The sequence below is a fragment of the Lissotriton vulgaris genome, chromosome 2_1 (genome assembly GCF_964263255.1).
Source record: "Lissotriton vulgaris chromosome 2_1, aLisVul1.2, whole genome shotgun sequence".
Classification (NCBI taxonomy): domain Eukaryota; kingdom Metazoa; phylum Chordata; class Amphibia; order Caudata; family Salamandridae; genus Lissotriton; species Lissotriton vulgaris.
Window position 1 is genome coordinate 1414425984 of NC_141687.1, and position 20333 is coordinate 1414446316.

The 20333-nt window shown below is 42.9% G+C and overlaps 1 protein-coding gene across 1 annotated transcript in view; it reads right to left on the bottom strand.

Moving 5' to 3' along the window:
• Window positions 1–12305: 12305 nt before the first annotated feature.
• The window catches only part of DLAT (dihydrolipoamide S-acetyltransferase), a 199589-nt gene continuing 191561 nt past the window's right edge, over window positions 12306–20333 (bottom strand). The window contains exons 13-14 of the mRNA XM_086957184.1: window positions 17128–17264; window positions 12306–12820 (exon numbers count right to left, since the gene is read on the bottom strand). Coding sequence (XP_086813310.1) covers window positions 12691–12820; window positions 17128–17264 — 267 coding nt within the window. The 3' untranslated portion in view covers window positions 12306–12690. The remainder of the gene's footprint in view (window positions 12821–17127; window positions 17265–20333) is intronic.

Genomic DNA, 20333 nt, shown 5'->3' on the forward strand with positions numbered 1-20333 from the left:
CCCCCGACAGAAGTGGAATGGTCTGGGGGAGGGAAGTCACTGCTTGGGAGTGGAGGCATTGCTGTTGTTGTTACCTCTGCCTCTACCTTTAGTGTTGTTACCTCTATATCCCCCTCTGTAATAACCTCTATTGGGCGAGGATTGGGTGGGTGCTTTGTAAGAAGAGGAGGTGTTATCTGTTGGAAATTTTTGGGAGGCGCCCCTGTAAGAGGAGCGACGAAAGGACGCCCTGGGAGTCTGAATTTGTAAAGCTCCCATGGACTTTGCCGTGTCAGTATCCTTTTTCATTTTTTCTAGTGCATTTTCAACTGTAGGACCAAAAAGATGTTGCTGGTCAAAAGGTTGATTAAGAATACTGGTTTGTACCTCTGGTTGAAAACCAGAGATGCGCAGCCAGGCATGCCTACGTAAAAGTATGCCTGTATTTATTTCCCTTGAGGCTGTATCGGCAGTATCCAACGCACAACGGATTGAAGTATTAGTAATGACCTTACCTTCCTGTATTAAGTCAGAAGTCCTGGTCTTATATTTGTCTAGCAAAGGTTGCATAAGGGTTTCAAGCTCATCGTAGTGAGCTCTATCATACCTTGCTAATAGAGCTTGGGTGTTAGCAATTCTCCAAACATTGGCTGCCTGTGAGATGGTGCGTTTGCCTGAAGCATCTAAAAGTTTGGACTCTTTATCAGGGGATGGAGCATCCCGTTGTCTGCAAATTAGCTTTTTTCCTAGCATTTGAGACTACTAATGAGTAATGGCAACTGGCCTTTAATGTAGGCTGGGTCAGTTGGAGCTGCCTTATACTTTTTCTCCAATCTGGGATTAATTACCCTGGCTCTGATGGGGTCTTTGAATACCTCTGGTGCGTGCTTTACAACCCCTTTAAGCATTGGTAATGTGGGTGTGGCTTTATGTGATGGTAATAGTGTGTCCATAAGGAAGTAGTCTTCTACTGGGTCAGTGTGTAGATCGACTCCATGATAGGTGGCTGCTCTATGAATGAGTTGTGTAAACCCTATAGTGTCACCTGGAGGAGATGGCCTAGAAGAGTATGCATCATCTTTTGGAATATCTGGGGCCCCTGGCGCATTATAATCTTCCCAAGGATCATTGAATGGTCCAGGAATATCCTCCGGGTGTCTATGGGTTGCTCATCTTCTATCCCCCCTGAATAATCATCCTCCACATCATCTGCTGGTGCAGGGCTGTGTGGGATGACTGGTGAATATGCAGGGGAAATGTCCAGATCTGGTAGTTCTGGAATTGGTGAAGGTATCCTTATAGGAGAAGTCTGAGCATGCTTTTTGAGAGGGACCAGCTTTCTTTTTTCAGGCACAGTAATGACATGTCAAGTCTTTGGATGAATAAGGATATCTTTTGTTTTGGGTCTGGACGGAAAAGCTCTTCTGTAGAAGTATCCTTTTTCGGCACCAACTTTTCTTGCATGGAATCGAATTGTTTATAAGGTTTAGCAGTGTCTATTAGTCTTTGGAGCAGATTTTGGTTTCGGTACCGAAGACTTGTGGTGAGTAGCTTTCTCTGTGTCGTGTTTCTTGTTCGGATCGGATGTTTTCAGATCCGTAGTTTTTGGTTCCGAAGCACGTTTCGGTTCGACAGCTTTAGGTGCCAAAGTGTGTTTCCTTGCCGAAGTGGACTTTGGTTTGAATTGTTTCGGTACCGGAGTAGTCTTTGGTGTGGAAATTGTTTTCGGTGCTGAGCTTGTTTTCGGCTTGACCGGTTTCGGTACCGAGATTTGCTTCGGTGCTGGAGTTAGTTTTGGTTTAAGGACTTTTTGTTTAACGGGACCGACAGGCTGACTCGAGCCCAAGTCACCTAGAGGCTTTTTGGTAGTATTCGTTGCCGAGCTGGAAGGCGGGGCGTCGGAAGTTTATGGTCGGTGTGCACCTGGAACCGAAGCCTGTCCCGGTATGGGGGTGTGAACAGGGTCGACGCTTGTACTCACGACCTGTTGACCAGCTGGAAGGAGATAGTCATCGTCTGATTGTCCTTCGGTTCCGGAATCTGAATCCTCTGCTCCGGAAACGACAACGTGTTCCTGCTGGTGTTCTTCGGACTCTAGATCGACTGGAGTTTCGTCTATGATGAGATCCGTCATCGATGAAGAGGACTGCGCCATGACTCTTCGAGCTAGACGGTCCCTGATAGTTTTCTTGGACCGGAACGAAGCGCATGCCTGGCAATCTCGGCTCTCGGGACAAGCACAGATTGCACACCTCATGTAGATCAGTGTGGTGAAATTTGTGTCCACACTGAGGGCAATTCTTGAAGGGTGTTATTTCCATGAGCCAATGGCGCAGTTGGGCCCGACGATCGCTGGAATCGAGAAGTGCAACCTTTTTTAACGAGACTAGTAATAGAAACGCGATCGAAGATGATACCGACGTTAGAATGGAAGTCGAAAGGAGATCGGTAACGGGACCAAGCGATAAACACATTCGAGCCCGATGGCAGAAAAAAAACAATCTGAAGATGGAGTCGATGCCCATGCGCACTATGCTCCAAAGGAGGAGTCACCTACCAAACAAAGACTCTTCTAGGATAACAACAAAGTGTAATCCTCCGTGCTCACCACAAGATGGCGATCGAGGCACTAGTGTGTGATCTGAAGCCCATATGCCTCGAACTTAATAGAATCTTAATACCTAAAGTAATAGCAGTAACCGTGCAGTGTAAACATTCTCTAAGGTACAATGTTGTCTAGACACAAGTGCGCCAACACGTGTTTCGGAAGTTAAAAGAAGATGAAAGCAGATGTTGGGACCTTCATCAGGGCGCTATGTATCTATATAATTCTGAGGCAGTTGCCACCCAGTCTGCACTCATTGAAAAGCATATATAAGGGGCTCACAACATTCTTCAATTACTGGTCTGAAATATGAAGGAATATAAATTAATAAGGAACAAACTTGAAAGCGAGGGGTAGAAGATAGAATAAAATCAGACTGAATAAAAAGAGCACAATGTGCTATCAGTGGAAAGTACCGTAACACCACATGCATAAATGAAGTGTTTATAAAACAAAGTAGGTAGTCCTAACCTAAATAAACACCCCAGAATGAGTGAAGCATCAATGGATCCAAAAGAGTGTCTTGTGCACAAGGATGGATCTGTGCAGAGTTGATAAGTGCATAAATCAGTCAAAAAGGGTATGGAGCTAGGGAGAGATACCTGCTAGATGTGGCTTGATGGAAAGAATTTTTTGGGAAGGAGAAAACAGTCTCCCTATACTACTTGAGGCTCCTATTAAAATCCACAGTATCAAGGTGTCTAGGCTAGAGGGGATCCAAATACTGCGCCAGACATAGATACTCATTTCTGTATAAAGATAAATGAGAGTAGAATATAGTAAATGAAGTGAAGAATAATCCTGTGAAAAATAAAGCGAAAATAATATTAGCTTGATAAAAAAAAAGGAGCCCACGGATCAGCAGAGCGCAAGTCAAAAGTCTAGCTGCTGAAGGCTGGATACATAGTCCTAGGATCCAACGATAGAGCAGGTCTGCCCTATAAAGGAAAAGATAACACAGTGAGGACCTGAGAGCAAGAAAGATAACTGCTCAAAAAGACATGATGGCTATAACTAACTGAATTAGGAATGGAAAAGACTGAAATAGGGGAGACTGACTGCTGGGTTAATGGCCGTCAAAAAAGAGACAGGATACGAGAGTGAGGAGATTTTTATCTGACAGTGTGGCGGGACCGCAGAAATTTGGCGTTCGGACATCAGAGGATACCGGAAGAGTGAAGCAGGGACAGAGAAATGCCGGATTAAATATACTGCCTGGTCTGACAAGCGGTAATACCTTGGGACGACTACAATAGATGATGGACAGCGGTCTAAGAAGACTAGCAGTCGGTTATATCCATGCAAATGGCAACACGTCGGCACCATGTTGAAAAAGGATAATTCGGAATGGTCCTGTGAGATCAATGGAACCCCATGAACTGAAGGTCAACTAGTGCAATAAAAGAAGGAAGATACAACATGATAAAGAAAAAATCAACAACAGATGAAATAAATAAGAACGTGCAGAAACAGATGGAGTATAAAACTAGCGAGATAACCTAAAGGAAGGAGTGCCGAAAACGATTGAAGGCATTTAATAGAGTAGAGAAGACAAATATGACATTGTGTGGACATCGGAAGGATAGAATTCAGACAGAATAAAATAATGGTTAACGAAGACCGAGCTAATGATGAAAATAAAAGATGAGTAAACAAAGTAGATATGTGATAAACCAAAGAAAGAGAAAAAAAAATGCAGAAATACGAAACACATTAAGGAGAATTAATACACTAATAAACGTCTATAGAGGTGAGGGCAGAGAAAGTCCAGAAAAGTGAAGAGAATGAATAAAAGCAAAGCAGCACGGTTGAATCATGACAAGAGGTACGGTTCAAATGAATGGCTAAAGAGGAGTAGAATAGATTATGTGATGGCATTTTCCCATGGAAGGACTTCATTAAGACCTGAGGTAGCCGTTTGCAGAGTGAAAATCCAAAATACTTCTCTTTTCTTCCTCAGGCCATCTGTATTACCATCTTTGGGATGTCTGATTTTTTCCAAAATAGTTCATTTAAGATCTTTCTCGGTCTATTTTTTTTGCGTCCAATTTTCAACCAGCTGGGCTCCGATACAGTGGTTCTTAATGGCAGATACATGTTCACTAAATCGGATCCTAAATTCTCAGCTTGTTTCTCCCACATAACCAAAGTTTCATGGGCAAAGTATCAGATAAATACAATTAGCTGTCCTACAATTGGTCATTTCACTGAATTAAAAGTTTTTTTGACCCCAAGTTAGGACATCAGTAGGGAGGGCATGATTATAGGCATGGCAATTGCCGCATTTATGATTGCCCATGATGGGAGTCGATCCTGTGATCAATTTCTAGATAAACCCCCTTCCTACATTGCAGGTGGCCTTCACTAATGACTTTCGGAGATTTCTGTTGCGTCTAAAGGCAAACATAGGTCTAGGCAATTTTGTGGATTGATCGAGCGTTAAGGATGTGCCATTGGACCCCAATGATTTGTCTGATATTATTGTTAAGATTGCAATGCCGAGTGACACAGATCAACTTGTGGTCTTCATTCTTAGGTTTTTCTTGGAAGAGATTATCCCTATTGAAGTACTCAACTCTTTTGTATGAATCTTTGATGAGTCTATTGGGGTATCCTCTAGCGAGGAACTTCTGTTTCAGTTGTCATAGTCTTTCATGTTGGAGCAATTCCTGCGGAGACATAGGAACTGGCTGAATGGGATGCCTTGTTTCTGGCACATGAGGTGATGGCTTTTGACGTGGAGTAAAGTGTTCTTCGCTGAGGGTTTAGTAAACAGGGATACTTGGATGGTATCTTACCCATTAAAGATCCAGATGTCAAGAAATTCAACCTTACTTTTGCTCGTTTTGGGAATTAATTTTATATGTGGATCACACAAGTTGATCCAAAGAAAGAATTCTGTGAGATGTTCATCTCCTTTCCATATAAAGAAAATATCATCAACATACCTTTGCCATTGATGGATGTTCTCAGCAAAGGGTGCTACTTCATTGTAGATAAATCGTTCTTTGAAGAACGAACAAAAAACAGGCTTTGCCAAAGGTAGTGATAGAGCATTCTTCGTTGCTTCCAGTTCCGTCACTATATGGAAGTTTGATAGAAGCCCGACTGACTTCCCAGCGCCTTGAGACCCTCACAGGTGAGTACCACGCTTCAAAAATCCCGATTGAAAGACTGATTTACTGACTTCAATAGTAGCATTAGATGTCTTATGTCTATTTGTTCAACCTCATCTTTTCGTGAGGTTCAGGTCAGTCCCAAAAACGTTGTTACGTTTGCAGCAGGCTGCAATTCTAGGCTAAAAATCAAAAATGGCAATTATTTTGTAAAACGTACAACTTTCATGTTTTTGTGGTCCTTAGCATATAGACATTTGTTGTGAGAAATAGTATCCAGCGTAAACATTGCACTTATCCAGGGCTCATAAGAAGCTTTATTTTTTATTTTAATTAAATACTTACCTTAGTTTTGCTAGTATAATTTTCATGCTAATCACTCAAATGTATAAACACTTCAACATGTTGTTTTTGACTAGTAAAAAGTGTTTTACGAGCTACAACAGGAGCTTTTTATTATTATTATTATTATTATAGTAATGTAATAAATACACATTTCCAGGATAGAATCAGGTGCAATTAATACACTTAAATTAATTACTACTGCTTTGAGAGAGAGAGAGAACTCCATGAGATACTATTATTTTAATTAATGGGTTTCTTTTGCTTACTAAATGAATGAGTTTTTTCTTTTTAAATCTAACGATTTGGACAAAATATTTTCCAAGTTTCTACTACTATAGTTAGTGGGATCAGCTCATTTAGAAAACAGATACTTAAGTTAAGACTTCACTTTTTAACTAGTTCAACTGGACCTTTCTTTGAACAATACAGTCTACAGCGAGCTTTTAGTGTGTGCAATTAATTAAAATTGAATTATGGAGAATATATTAACTATTACAATTGCTTATGTTAACAGAAAAGCTGATAGGATTTTCCTCAATCGATGTCGGATTCCCTCTTTGCAAATAATTCACTTTTTAATACAATTATGGAAATTGTTGGGGTTTGTTGATGAGCAATTTTGAGCTAATTATCGGGGGATTTTAGGACTAATTAAGAGAATTCAAGGCATCTCAAACTACGTTTTGGGGCCTAAACTGTGAATACTTTTTTGATGCTATTAATGCCAAGCATATTATTTTTGGTGCAATAATTGGAAGTTCTCAGTTGCTGCTAAAGAAACAAACTTTTAATAGGACAGTAATGTGTACGCCAATTACAAAGACTTACCTGCAGCAAATAAAATGGCCAATGAGCATTAATTTCCTTACCCTGGACTAATCAAATTACATTTTCTTGTTTAATTTATAACCTTTTTGAAGTGGCACTGGAGATGTTGTGCACACCATTTGCGTTCTATTGTTTATTTGATTAACCAAGCCACACTTGACATTCCTTTAGGCACATTCCCCGACGAATGGAAACTCACAGAAGTCAAGCCCCTCCTCAAGAAGCCCTCTGCAGAACCGACGGACCTCAAGAACTACAGCCCCATCTCTCTCCTCCCCTTCCCAGCCAAAGTCACCAAGAAGATCATCAACAACGAGCTCACGAAATTCATAGAATCCAACTTGAGCCTTAACACTTCCCAATCTGGATTCCGCAGCAACCATAGCACTGAGATGGCCCTCCTAGCCACCACAGAAGACATCCGCACTGTCCTCGACCAAGGCTACACGGCTGCCCTCATTCTACTAGACCACCCAGCAGCCTTTAACACCGTCTTCGACCGTACACTAACCGACAGACATCACAAGTGCGGCATACAGGGAACTGCTCTAGACTAAATCTGCTTGTTCCTCACCGGCCTTAGTCAAAGAATCAGACTTCCGCCCTTCCTCTCCGAACCAGCAGAGATCAGCTGCAGAGTACCCAAGGATACTCACTCAGCTCCACGCTCCTCAACATCTACATGGCCCACTTGCTACCATGGTCAGAAAACATGGACTCAGCAAAGTATCCTAAGCCGACGACAACCAGCTCATCCTCTCCCTCACAAGGAACCAGACATCACCAGACAGTTTCCAGGAAGGAATGAAAGATGTTGCATCCTGGATGAGCAGCAGCTGCCTGAAGCTCAACTCTGAGAAATTGGAAGTCCTCATCCTCGGATCCACCCCCTCCGCTTGGGACAACACCTGGTGGCCCACCTCCCTCGGCAACCCTCCCACACTCACTAACTACGCCCACAACTTCGGCATCATACTAGACTCCTTCCTCATCATGAACCGACAGGTCAAGGCTGTATCTTGCACGTGCTTCAATACCCTCCGCATTCTCCGCAAGACCTTTAAATGGATCCCCTCCAAATCCTGAAAGACCACCACCCACGCACTCAAATAGGAGACTGGACTATGGGAACACCCTCTACGCCGGAATAAAAAAACTCTACTTCTCAAACTCCAGACCATCCAGAACGTCGCAGCCAGACTAGTCCTCGGCATCCCACGACAAGACCACATCACCCAGCACCTACAAGACCTCCACTGGCTCCCTGTCGAAAAGAAAGTGACCTTCAAGCTGCTCACTCTCACCTACAAATCGCTCCACAACACGGACTCCAATATCTCAATGAAAGAATCTCCTTCTACACACCCAAGAGAAACCTCCGCTCCGCCGACCTTGCCCTGGCCGAAATCCCATGCATCCGCAGAGCCAGAACAGGCGGAAGAGCCTTCTGCTACATCGCAGCCAAGTCCTGGAACGAACTTTCCCTTAAGCATAAGACGAACCTCCACACTGCAAGCATTCAGGAAGAGCCTCAAGACCTGGCTCTTAGGATGAGAAAGAGCTGCTCGAATTCCCCCCATCTTCTTGAGACCCTCACAGTGAGTAGGGCGCTTCGCAAATCCCTGATTGATTGACATTAATAAAAACCGAAAAGTTATTTTTATTTTTCAAATGACAATTTATTTCTTATGGTGATAACAGTACAGAAATGCATTTCTGTAAGACAGGAGTGTTCAGTACGTGAGTACCGACAGTGTCAATAGACCATAATTAAACATGCTCAACTTGACAGAAATCCATAAAACCGCGAAACCCAATAATTTAAAATGTAATATTTACTTTCAAATAGCCATCTAATTACTTCTGGCAAGGAAAAATTTGGATATGCTCCTTCCCCATGGAAAACATTATAGATACAATTTAAATTTAAGAGAAAGAGTAGACCGAGAATTTAACATTCTGTAACTAAAATATAGCAAACATGTTAGTACTTAATCTATAAAACACCCTAAACACACAGTCCAGTACAATTCCATGTTAATAACATTTTTGCATAATTCATACTTCCTTGTATTGGTTCCAGGGTTACTTTTTCATTAAAGCAATTTACATATTGAACTATATACCATTGTGATGAAATGCTATTTACAACAAAGTGCTTGGCCAGAGTCTTTGAAAGAAGATGAGCTGAACTTTAAGTGGATAGCAGAATTCTACGGATGTGCTTTTGTGACACAATCATAAAAAAGCGTTGTGGATTGAAACTATGACGAGTGTAAATCACAACTGGAAAAGCGTTCAATTATTGGAGTGTGTGCACAAATTAATAAAATGGAACTTTTTTTATTACAGCATGTAATTTTTCATCTATGCACTTAACACTATTAAAGGTAACTAACCAAGATGTTGTTTACATAATACAGTACATCCGTCATACATCACGCAACAGTTGTATCAATTCAGCAGCACTATATGAAAATAAAAAAAAGAAACAAACACATCTTACTTTGGAAATTACATTTTAATAAATGTAGTACCGTATTATATTACTTCTACTGGGATGCACAAACATTAATTCACAATGAAGAATGCTACAGGTATAATGAACGATTGGGATTTAAAATTATGGATTTCACTTATAAAACCAACTAACCAAACTGTTGCCACCTACTTCACAAAAAGACAACCTTACCATTTTGTTATCACTACACCTCCCAATTATGAAATGTGGTCATCATCGAGATGCTGGTTTTATTACGTGTATAATGTAATAGGAGATTCCACACACCCAAGCCTAGCACTGTGTTTTGCACGTGGTGTGGCAATAATGAGCCTACTAAACTGTGAGGAATGGTGTGCGTTATTTTTTTAACAATAAATGTTTGGGAGGAACTTGGCCAAATGGTGGATATCGAAACTATGAAATATTAAAATGCATGTTCCTTTACCTACATAGAAAATACTTAGCGCAATACAAACATTGTAGAAATGTTTCTTTCTACACCAGTGCAGTGAGAAAAGGACACATTAAAGAAGTTTTCAAATGACACTACGTTCCCACCAAGAAAGAAAATACATAAGAGGGTTTAGGATTTTGGCACAATCTAGACTTTATTTGGGTACCCTGAGCGCTATCTGAAGTTCAAATGATCATATCCACTCACCTTGAGATTACAAACATGATAGTCATTGATAGTCACGTCTCAGAAAGCGTGCATCTCCTCAGCTCTCTTTAGGCCAATCAGGTGTCTCCTATTGCAGTCTACTACTGCTCGTAATTCCTATACCTGTAAGCACAATTAATGGCGCTCAACTGCCTGGGCTAGAAATCCTCGAAGGGTCCCAAGCAGATATGGTCTAGAAACACTAGCTCACCTGCTATAAATTTGACACTCTTATTCTGTATTATTTCTGCCCTTACCAATTAGTAGGAAAAGAAAATCCTAATGTAGGATCAAACCCTTGGCCTTGGGCGTTAATAAACACAGGTAACAAGGGACACAAACACTTCCAATATGTCTCAGGGCGGAATAATGCATTTCCTGGGTGCTAAAACTGTGAATAACAAAACCCTGCCATTAACAGTGCGTATGACTGCAGAAGAACCTCAGATTTCAAGTGAGCTTTGCAAAACTTTTCTTTGATATCGTGTTTGCTACCACAATCTTGTGACTTTGTACCATTCGAGACCTTGAGCAACTACTATAACCACTCTGAATCCTACATCTTTATTACCCTCCAAAGATGTCAAGCTTCGAACCTCTAATGTGTATGTTGCATAAAAATTTCTACAGAAAATTAGCAAGTCATCTATTTTTGAAGTACCAGTTAGAGGTGGATAACATATTTCCTTAAACAAGACCCCGACTCTCTTCTAATCCCAGTGAGCGGGAACAGATCAAGCGGAGAATAAGGAGTCCATAGAAAGTGCATGCTAATGGGAGGCCGGGCTCAAAGGATCTGTGATGCAGCGCGTACATTCGCAGCACCATTGCCACTCCCCAGCGACAGAAGAGCAATGCCTGGAGTGTGTACATGACTGGCTACCAAGAGAAATCGGGTGACCAAGTGTTTTTTTTAAAAAAAACAATCTTTAGTGCAGCAGGATGAAGCATGGTCGATATAGATTTTAAAGGGGATCCACAGTTTCTGAATCTGCTTCTGGATAAGAAAAACTGAAAGCTAAACTTCTACAGCATGACAAGGCTGCTGATCGATTTGTGGTGTTCTTCTCCCCTGCCAAGCATGTGCAGGGCAACCCATACCTTCCTCAAAAGCCGCGTGGATCTAGGAATGCGCAGGCTGCATGCCTATTCTGATGGTCTACCTGCAGCCAATCTGAAGTGTCTAACCAAAGAAACGCGTCAACAATTTGGATTGTCACCCTGTCAACTAACCTGCTATTTCCCCAAAACTGGTTGTCCACCCATCAACAATAACGAGGGGCTGTGTTTCCACTTCTCCGATTTGATGCTGCAGGGAAGCCAATCAAAACTTATGTGGCCATTGTATCAGTTTTGAGGCCCTGTTAGTTCACTTTTACTTCAAGATGTTGTCCAGGTCTAACGCACTTCTAAACATGGCAACTTTTATTTAAAAATAAAGGACTTTAAAGAAAAACCAAATTGCTATCACAAAGAAACTTTCATTTTCAGCACCAGAAAAAAATGTTTGGTGGTGTCTGGATTGAATGGTATCTGAATCTCCTAAATACATTGTACCTGTTACCCCAAGTAAAATTGCATGTCAAACACAGAGCTGAATTTAGCTCATCTGCCTCAGTGCTATTATTGTGTCTGGTACAGAGCCCTGCAGCCTCCACGAATACCAAATTAAAACCCAAAAATCGCCTGCACAGTGTGTGCTTTAGATCAGGGATTATAAGAATGTATTTTCTGTTAAGTCCAAAGAAATGCAAACAGATCAGTATTTAAAATAAAAACCCTAGTATACATTTTCAGATTGAGTGAGAACCAACAGTCTCTTCTCATCACATGGCAGAAGAGGCGACTGGCATTTGTTTCTCCACACATTTCAAATTTAGCCACTACACACCCTAAGTTCATTTTCTTGGATCGTCTCGGGCAATTGCCCTGGGGCTTTTTCAAACAGTCTTTCCAACTAGATGGCCATGAGCAAATACACACTGGACACCACTGATGGTGAACTAACGGATAAAGGTCAGTGAAATCACTGCTCGTTTAACATCCCGGAAACAACTCTAAATTGAAATTAAAATATGATAGGAGGAAATCAACAGAACAGATAGGTCATGCCTGAAAAAGGTCCCCAGTATTTCTTTCAAGTCTTCATCATTTATGTTTGGACAGTCCTGAATAGGTTTACACAAAGGCTTTCCTTATAAGGAAGCATATTTTAGCTAGGGTTCAACTTGTTCTTCTCAGCAAATAAAGAATGACAGTATAGAAAGATCAAAGGCATTTGTTGACTCTTTATTGAAAGAATTGTTTCTCGCTCGCTGACAGATTCCATTTAATGGTATACCACTGATCAGACATTCCACCGGCATGTGAAAAATGACTATTATTTAGGCATGATTTGATAGTTTAGATTTACTAAATAGGATACTTATGTTGAATTCAACTAAAAGTAAGATTTGGGCCTGGCATTTAATGCATTACAATGATGACTATTGTTAAAAGGCCTGTACAGACTGCACAATAAAAAAATAACGAGACAACTGTAATTTCTTTAAATAAAAAAGGAACACTTATCAAGAGTATTTAGAGAAGTACAGGTATAAATATCTTTTTTTGCATAAAACAATGACCTAAGTAACAGCTGTTCAATGTAGACTCATAGCAGCATAGTGGTTGGCTTTTCAAGGAACTTCTTGAACTCTGCCAGCCATTGGGCACCGACGGCTCCATCCACGACGCGATGATCGCAGCTTAATGTAACAGACATCATGCTAGCCACGTCAAATCTGTGGAATGAGAAAGTATTACAATATTGAAATCCTAAAAACTGAAGTATTTTTCAATTCCTCACATATCTGATGCTCTACGGAACTTGCAGCTTTCCTCCCAAGAGTTTTTCTTCACACTGGCGCTCCACACAAAAGGAAACATCGCTATACTCGTATGGCAAAACAAATATAGTGAAGCTGAGCAAATGCTTAGGGCTATTGCACATCATAGCAAATTCTATCAGGCAGTCATGGATAACTTACAAAGAAAACAGTGCTAAATGATGAAGGGGCTAGCTTTTTTTACACAAAGACTGGTGAGGTTCTGAATTAGACGCAAGTAGGAAGACTAGCCCAATCAAGCAAATATCAAAGGTGATAGGCTGTCGGACATTTCTAAAACACAGAATGCGTAGGATGCGCTCCACAGCTTGAGGATCTCCACGCTAGTTATGTTTACTTAGTCACTCGAGTTGATCAGTAGCATTTAGACCAACCATCTAAGTGTGGAGCCATCTGCCGCACTGAGAGTTGCCTGCAGGACTTTGCAACATGAACCGCCCTACCATTGTATGTTTAGAACAGAACAGTGATATCACTCCCAAACCTCCCTTTTCTTTGCACTTTCCCCATATGACTGAGCCTGAGAACAACCTGTCGTCATTCAGCGGTCTCAGAACCAAAAGCTACGTTGAAGACCACCTTTGTCCTGGTCAGTCACAAACTAGCCACTGGCTCTCCACTGTGCATTCTGAGTATCTACAGACTGTTATGCACTGCTACCAGAAAAACTTGCCAACATATAAACTCCGACCACTTCACCATATGATCTGGGGGCATTGGACGGCCACATCTCCAACTTGAAGCCTAGCAGGCTAATGGGTGCTGATGCCAAAGACTATGTCCCACAACCAGGAACTTGACATTGGATACGGGATAATCCCTCAGGCAACCACTATGTACTCAGAGCACTTACTATACTTTGTTTGAAGCGCCGTCAGTTTTTGCCTGGGTGGTGAGTTTATTTGGCTTTGGCTCATGGTAGGTGCGCAAACCAAATTTCAGACAAATTTGTTTAGTTCACAAATGACCCCCTGCAACTAAGAAGATCTGCAATATTGGTTAAATAACCTAAGAACAAAGTCACTATTCTGTCTGTGTCTTCTCAACTATTGTGTTTTCTTAACCACAGGAATGCTTTCGACCTCCCCAGCGTTCTACGAAATGCTCCAGCGTCCATCACAAGATAAGGTTAACTAAAAGGAAGCTCTATATGCTTGTGGGGTTGTAACTTTGGACCAGAAGATACTAGAAACTTTTTGTTTTCTTTATGTACGTGGCTAATGTGAAAAATAGTTTACATACCTAAACTGAAGATCTTTTATTTGATAAAGTAAAGAATTCCCTGCACATTCAAGTTCTAAAATGCTATCTAGCTCCCTCGTATCAAGAAAACCAGAAGCGGAGGACGCTTCTTCTCATACCTCGCAGCCAAATACATGACCTGGAACAATCGACCGATACACCTCAGAACCTCCTCCTTACTCATGGACTTCCCAAGGAACCTCAAAACATGGCTCTTCCAGACAAAACAGGCATGATCTCCTCCTCTCCCCTCGGGTCAGCCCTTCGCAGAGGCTGGATACCCTCACGGTTGATTAGATATGTTATGTGAATTTTGTAGATCGCGGCTGAAGTGTCACACTGTTCTTGAGTTTTCCTCTCCACGCCACCGCCAACAGTAATCCGCGACTGTTCTACTCCATTGTCTTAGATTCTCAAGTAATTCAATGTAGTTCTTAAACATTCAGTCTGAAAGCAATAGCATTGTGGCCAATGGATACCAGTCGTAAATAACAGTAACCTAATAGTTGCTGCCCAATATCCATTTATTGCTCTGGTACCCACACATCATATTGAAATAACAGCAGCATTGAGCCATTTTAGACTAACTCTGTTAACAGTTAGGCCTGCGGTTCCCAAACTGTGCGCCGCGGCGCCCTGGTGCGCCGTGATGAGCAGCAAGGGGCGCCGTGCCGCCACGCAGGAAGTGAGACATATAATTGCAGGCCAACATGCGGGGGGGGAGGGGTTTAAAATAGTACCTTTTGTATTGGTTTTGCCCAGCACACTGCCGTCATACGCTTCCTGAGTACGTACGTGCTGTACTTAAGCTGGTGACCCCCCCCGTGTTGTGCCCTGCTTGGAGCGTCCGAGGAACATTGCTGGAGACCCCAGTGTTGTGTTGTGCCCTGCCTCGCCGGACCCTGTTCAAATCGGTAAGTAAACGGCTTTCTCGCTAATATCTTTCTTTCATATTCGCTTAGTGTTGTACTGGACAAATTGGTCACTGTTTGGGAGTCCATGCTTGTTGCCTGCGTTCCTACTTGGGCCTCCATCTGTTTGCTGGCTTCTTGTTGTTTGACTTGCCACTGGAGGCATCGCTGGCGTTTTGCCCGTCGTTTTGGATTGTTTCTTTGTTTGTGTTTGCATTCGGTTTCTAGCAGCGAAGTATGGTCTGATGTGGACGTAGACACCAGTGCATTACCACTTGAGCTGGGTTGTGCCCTGTGGAGGGAACCATCCTTATTTGCTGCTTTTACTGAGTCATACTTTTTAGAAAAAGTAAACACGCACCCTTGCTCGTAATCCAACTTATCACGTTGAAGTTTAAAGACTTTGCACTTTTTTATGACTTCCTCCTCCCTCTGCAAGTGAATCAGCATATCATCCCGATATTTTTGAATCACAGCAGTGACTTCTATTTTACCAATTTCCTCATTTAATTAGTTGATTTTTACCTGGAGGACTGCAGGGTCACTTATAGCATATTGACAAGGACCTGGACCAATTTTCATGATGATTCCAAGTTACAGTTGCCCACACGACGAGCATGTGAGGGTCAGGATTCTCGTAGTTAGGTGCCAACATTATTCTTAGCCCTTGGGCTGCGGTTCCCTCCTTCTCAGACCCTGGCAGGAAGTTCTTTAGTCTTTGTAAATTTGTCACATATGTTTATATTTTTGCTGTACATCCCGTGCTTGCTGTGTTTGAAATTGTTTTCTTTTTACCTGCGTTGTTTTGAATCTATGGCCTGTTATTGTTCGCCAGGAAGTTCTTTAGTCATTGTAAAATTTGTCCTTTTTATTCTTACTTTTGCTTGTACACTCTGTGCAGGCTATTTTTGTTTGTTGTATTCCTGCAACAGTTCTCTCGTGTAACGTAACTGGTTCTATTGTACAGTGCTCTGACACTAATGGGTAAAGTCCTCGCTTTTTCCTGGTCATTGAAAAAGATATTTTATTATACAGAAGTTTTTAAACTATTGTTGTGTGGTCTAAAAAAGTCTTGTATTGTTTCTCACTTAACAAGTTTTTATTAAACAACTGTTATCTTCTTATTTTGTTTCTAATATCATTATAATACCTTCATTGCGTCCCAATTACTTTAAAGAAGACAACAGGAAGTACTCCAGAGGTCGGGCTTACATCCCGCCGACCGGTAAAAAAAAAAAATGGTGGGGAGCCATGGCCAACTGCCGATTAGGTCAAGGGAGCCACGGGTCAAAAAGGTTTGGGAACCACTGAGTTAGGCCCTCAAGAGCTGTACTTTTATCATGCTTGATGCCATTGAAGATATTTCTATTTATTAAGAGAAATAAACAGGTGTTCCCTCTGGCTAAGAGACCTATGACAAGCAAGCGACTGGTCACACAAAGTTTTCAAGAACATGGTCTGCAAACATGGAATTCATTATCCAGGCACGGATTTTTGCGAAGCTGTACATGGGCAGTGCTCAGACAAACAAACCCTTAAAATGTCAGCTTCATCCGAGAAAGGCAGCTTTGCATAGGTTAATATTTTGCAGCATGTCGGGGAAATTTCACACAGATGCCCTAAAATATGTACACAAAGCCAATTCTGCCCCATAAGCAGTAGATTTACACACAAAAAAACACTAAAATCAGGTGCTTCAGGTACCTCAAAATTAAACTAAAGACTATCATGATGTCATCACATCCAGAGACTATAGTGGTGATATCATCACAGACCATTCCATCCTTTCTCACTTTCACAAATCCACACTACTTACTTGTTCACAAAATGGCCTCCACTACCAATTGAAGTATCACACTCAGCAGGACAAATACCCAACCCCCTCCTAGTTTACTCACGGCAAGAATATTGACCAACTTAAGTTCCTGAACCACAATTCAGATCACATTCCTTCACGATTAGTTAGAACCCTGTGGTTGCAAAGCCAACAACGAGACCACTGTAATGGATGTGATCACCCACAATAACCTTCCATGAGGAAGAACTCACCCTTTCTCGTTATCTGCAGGCACTAGCCTGCTCTCCGAACCACCGATGGCCAGAATACACGCCTGGGGTGGGTTAATTATGGCAGAAAAGTTCTTGATTCCGTACATTCCCAAGTTGGAAACAGTGAAAGTGCCACCCTAAAACACAGAAAATGAAAGATTGTCACAAATAAAAGAGGGACAAACACTGACTACAAGCACACATGACATATGGAATTCATCTTTAATATAATTAACTGATTATGTGGACGTTGTCTTCATAGCATAGCTTTAGACTGAGGTAATGTCTCCCCAAAGACAGATACATAATTTAGAAATTCATGTCAAGCGATATGGCCTACTATTGCAATGAAAACCATGCATGGGTGTTCACACTTCAGTTTGCAAAGAGACGCCAAAGGACACTTTACGTCTTTAAAAAATATATATTTTAATTGACTACATACTAATGGCACATTGCATATATACCAATGTGAAGCACTTTGTGGTTACAAGTCGGACTACATAAAGTGTAGTACATCAACGGCATATTATGGGGTATTTATCATGAGGCCTTATTTTTTTTTACATTTTTTAAAATATATTTTTAACCAACGTGATTTTTAATACGACCTCTCACCCTGCACCATAACCCTTCTTAAATATAACTGTACACTTCAGTGGTCCTTCCACATCGCCTAGTGTTCTACATAGCTGTTACGAATAGTGAGATTACTGCCCTCCGTTTATTTGTTAGCAGATGCGTTCGAGATCAGATACTCGGGGTTCCTCCAAAACTGAGAACATTAAGTATCTATAAAAGGTAAATGACTCGTCGCCTTACTATATGCTTTTTTGACAGATCTATATACAGGGGAGTTTATGGAGCTCGTTCGTCGTTTTTTTTATCACTTGATTTCAATGCATCCAACATAGTGTCCCATCTTTGAGCAATACACGTTTTGCTCAGTTCTGCACGCTTTTCCCTACGTAAGTGTTCGCTTTCGGCTTCCCGTCATTGCACAGCTTTTGACTGCCACCTTGTGGTAGGAGGTGCGTTGGGGTTTCTTCAATCCATAATCCTATTCGGCCAACTGATAATAGTGCTAGACCATTTGGCTTCTCGGAGGCCCTGCCCTGTTTAGGGCGAGGCCTCCGCCCACGTAAGTGGGAGGAGTTTCGAGATCCTAATGTTAAAGAAGAGAAAAAAAAAGTATCTCCTAGGGCTTTGGCGAGAGAAATTCCACACATTCCTTAGAGTGTTCTGTCATCTGGCCAGTGATTCGTCTTCCTTGTGTTGTCGTTTTAATAGGCTTGAAGTGATAGGGTAAATGTAGTTTTCGGACGCCATTTTGGGCATTTTTCGTGCGTGCTCGCGCAAAGAAGTACATTAATTATAATTAGGAGCTGTCAAGGTGCCTCCGTAAGTGAATCCAGATGGCCGGGCGCGTTCACCATTCAGCAGCGCTCCGCGCGCTGCTGCTGCATGCCAGGCCGGGAAAGGGCTTCATTAGCCTCACTCATCCGGCGCTGAGACAGCAAGACACGGGGGCGCCCACGCCCCCCTCCCTCATCGGTATCGGCGAAGCTCGGCCCACCCTGCCTACCACTTGCCATGCAAACGAGAAGAACCAGTATCGAACGACAGCCCTCCTGCTTCTGGGCGCTATCGAAATACAGACGTTACTTTCGGTGCAGTTGATGGCGACAGAACAGCGCAGCTGCCCCCTCGTGAGCTGGGTACTAGTGAGACTGCGCCCTCGTGAACTGTGCAATAGTGAAACTTTGCTACAGCTGTGGCGACCAGCGCAGCTGCCCCCTCGTGTGCTCCGTGGCGTACAATCACCTGGTGGTTAGTTGGCATGGTTTGTTTATTCGTTCTGTCGCTTGTGACTGGAGCTGACCACGCCGCTGGTGAACAGCGCAGCTGCGCTCCCTACTGGCAGATATTAGTGAAACTGTGAGTAGCTGATGACGCGTGGTGCACGTTCACCAATTTCCATCTACACTGTGTCAGCGCGTAGAAATCCTCACCGGTGAGTGGTGCCACTACAAATCTTTGACTGAATGTCTGTCAGGAATGTAGTGACTGCGGGTCGTGTAGATTCGAGGAGGGCAAAGGTCACGTACTCAATGAGAGGTGGCAGCGGCTGAAGGCACGGAGTACAGCGGCTCCACTGTGTGGTCTGAGGCGCACTGAGGCCACAAGCACCTACCTCTTTTCCAATGGGTGAGAGTTTTGACTGACTGGTGTGAAACAGAGCAGCTGCACCTCAGCCTTCGGGCACAATTAAAGTTTTCTCGTCGTGTATGAAGCCAAAAACAAACACAAAGCGCCTAATTTGGGCTGGGTGCGTTTAAACTCAAAGGGCACCGGCGAACACAAAGCACGGCTGCGTGACAATGTGAAAGCGACGACATTTTGTCAAGTTGTGGCCCGAGTTTGCATCCTGGGGGGTTTTAAAGCTCTCTCCGCACCTTTACAAATTGAAATAAACGGACGGGGGTTTGCCCAAGATCACAACGTGTGGCCGAGGCTACCAGAGGCTCGCCATGCGTCCTTGACGCCACGAAGTAGGAGCCCCGTTGATGTTGGGATGCGCGAGTGACTACGTTTAAGCGCCTCGAAGCCCCTCGCCATCCTCATATAGGAGCTTCCAGGGCCCAGTACATATGTCTATAGGATAAGGCTGCCGAGGGGCCCTAGACCTCCCCCCCCTGAGGGTGAGTATAGCGCCCTCGCTTGAGCCTCTCCCGCCAAAAGTTGGTCGCTGCCCTCCACCGACCACCCGCCCCCTGTCCACCCGCTGTCACACCCGCAGATGAGAGCAACCGCCGCCGCGAGACTCCCCACCCTCCCTCCAGGCAGCGGCATTTTATTGTAGCGCCTTGAAGCAGGCCGGTATTCTGTATACATTCCCCATTTACTGCACGCGCAGTCCAGCTTCACTTTGAAAAGGGCGCCTCAGGTCACTCTCGAAAGACAGAACCACCAGTTTCTGCGTACCATCAAAGAGAAAATACCAAGTGCCCCGCCCCTACCCCCCCCCATACCCAAGTTGGAAGCCATCCACACCATGGTGTTATTGGAAGGGAGGAGCATTAATAACTTTCAGCTGCCTTTGAAATACAGAACTGTCTTATTCTGGGCGCAATCCAGGCAGTTTGAGGGTTAAATTCAGCTGTTCTTTTTCAACACGTTCTGGCAGGCACCCAGCTCTGTATTTA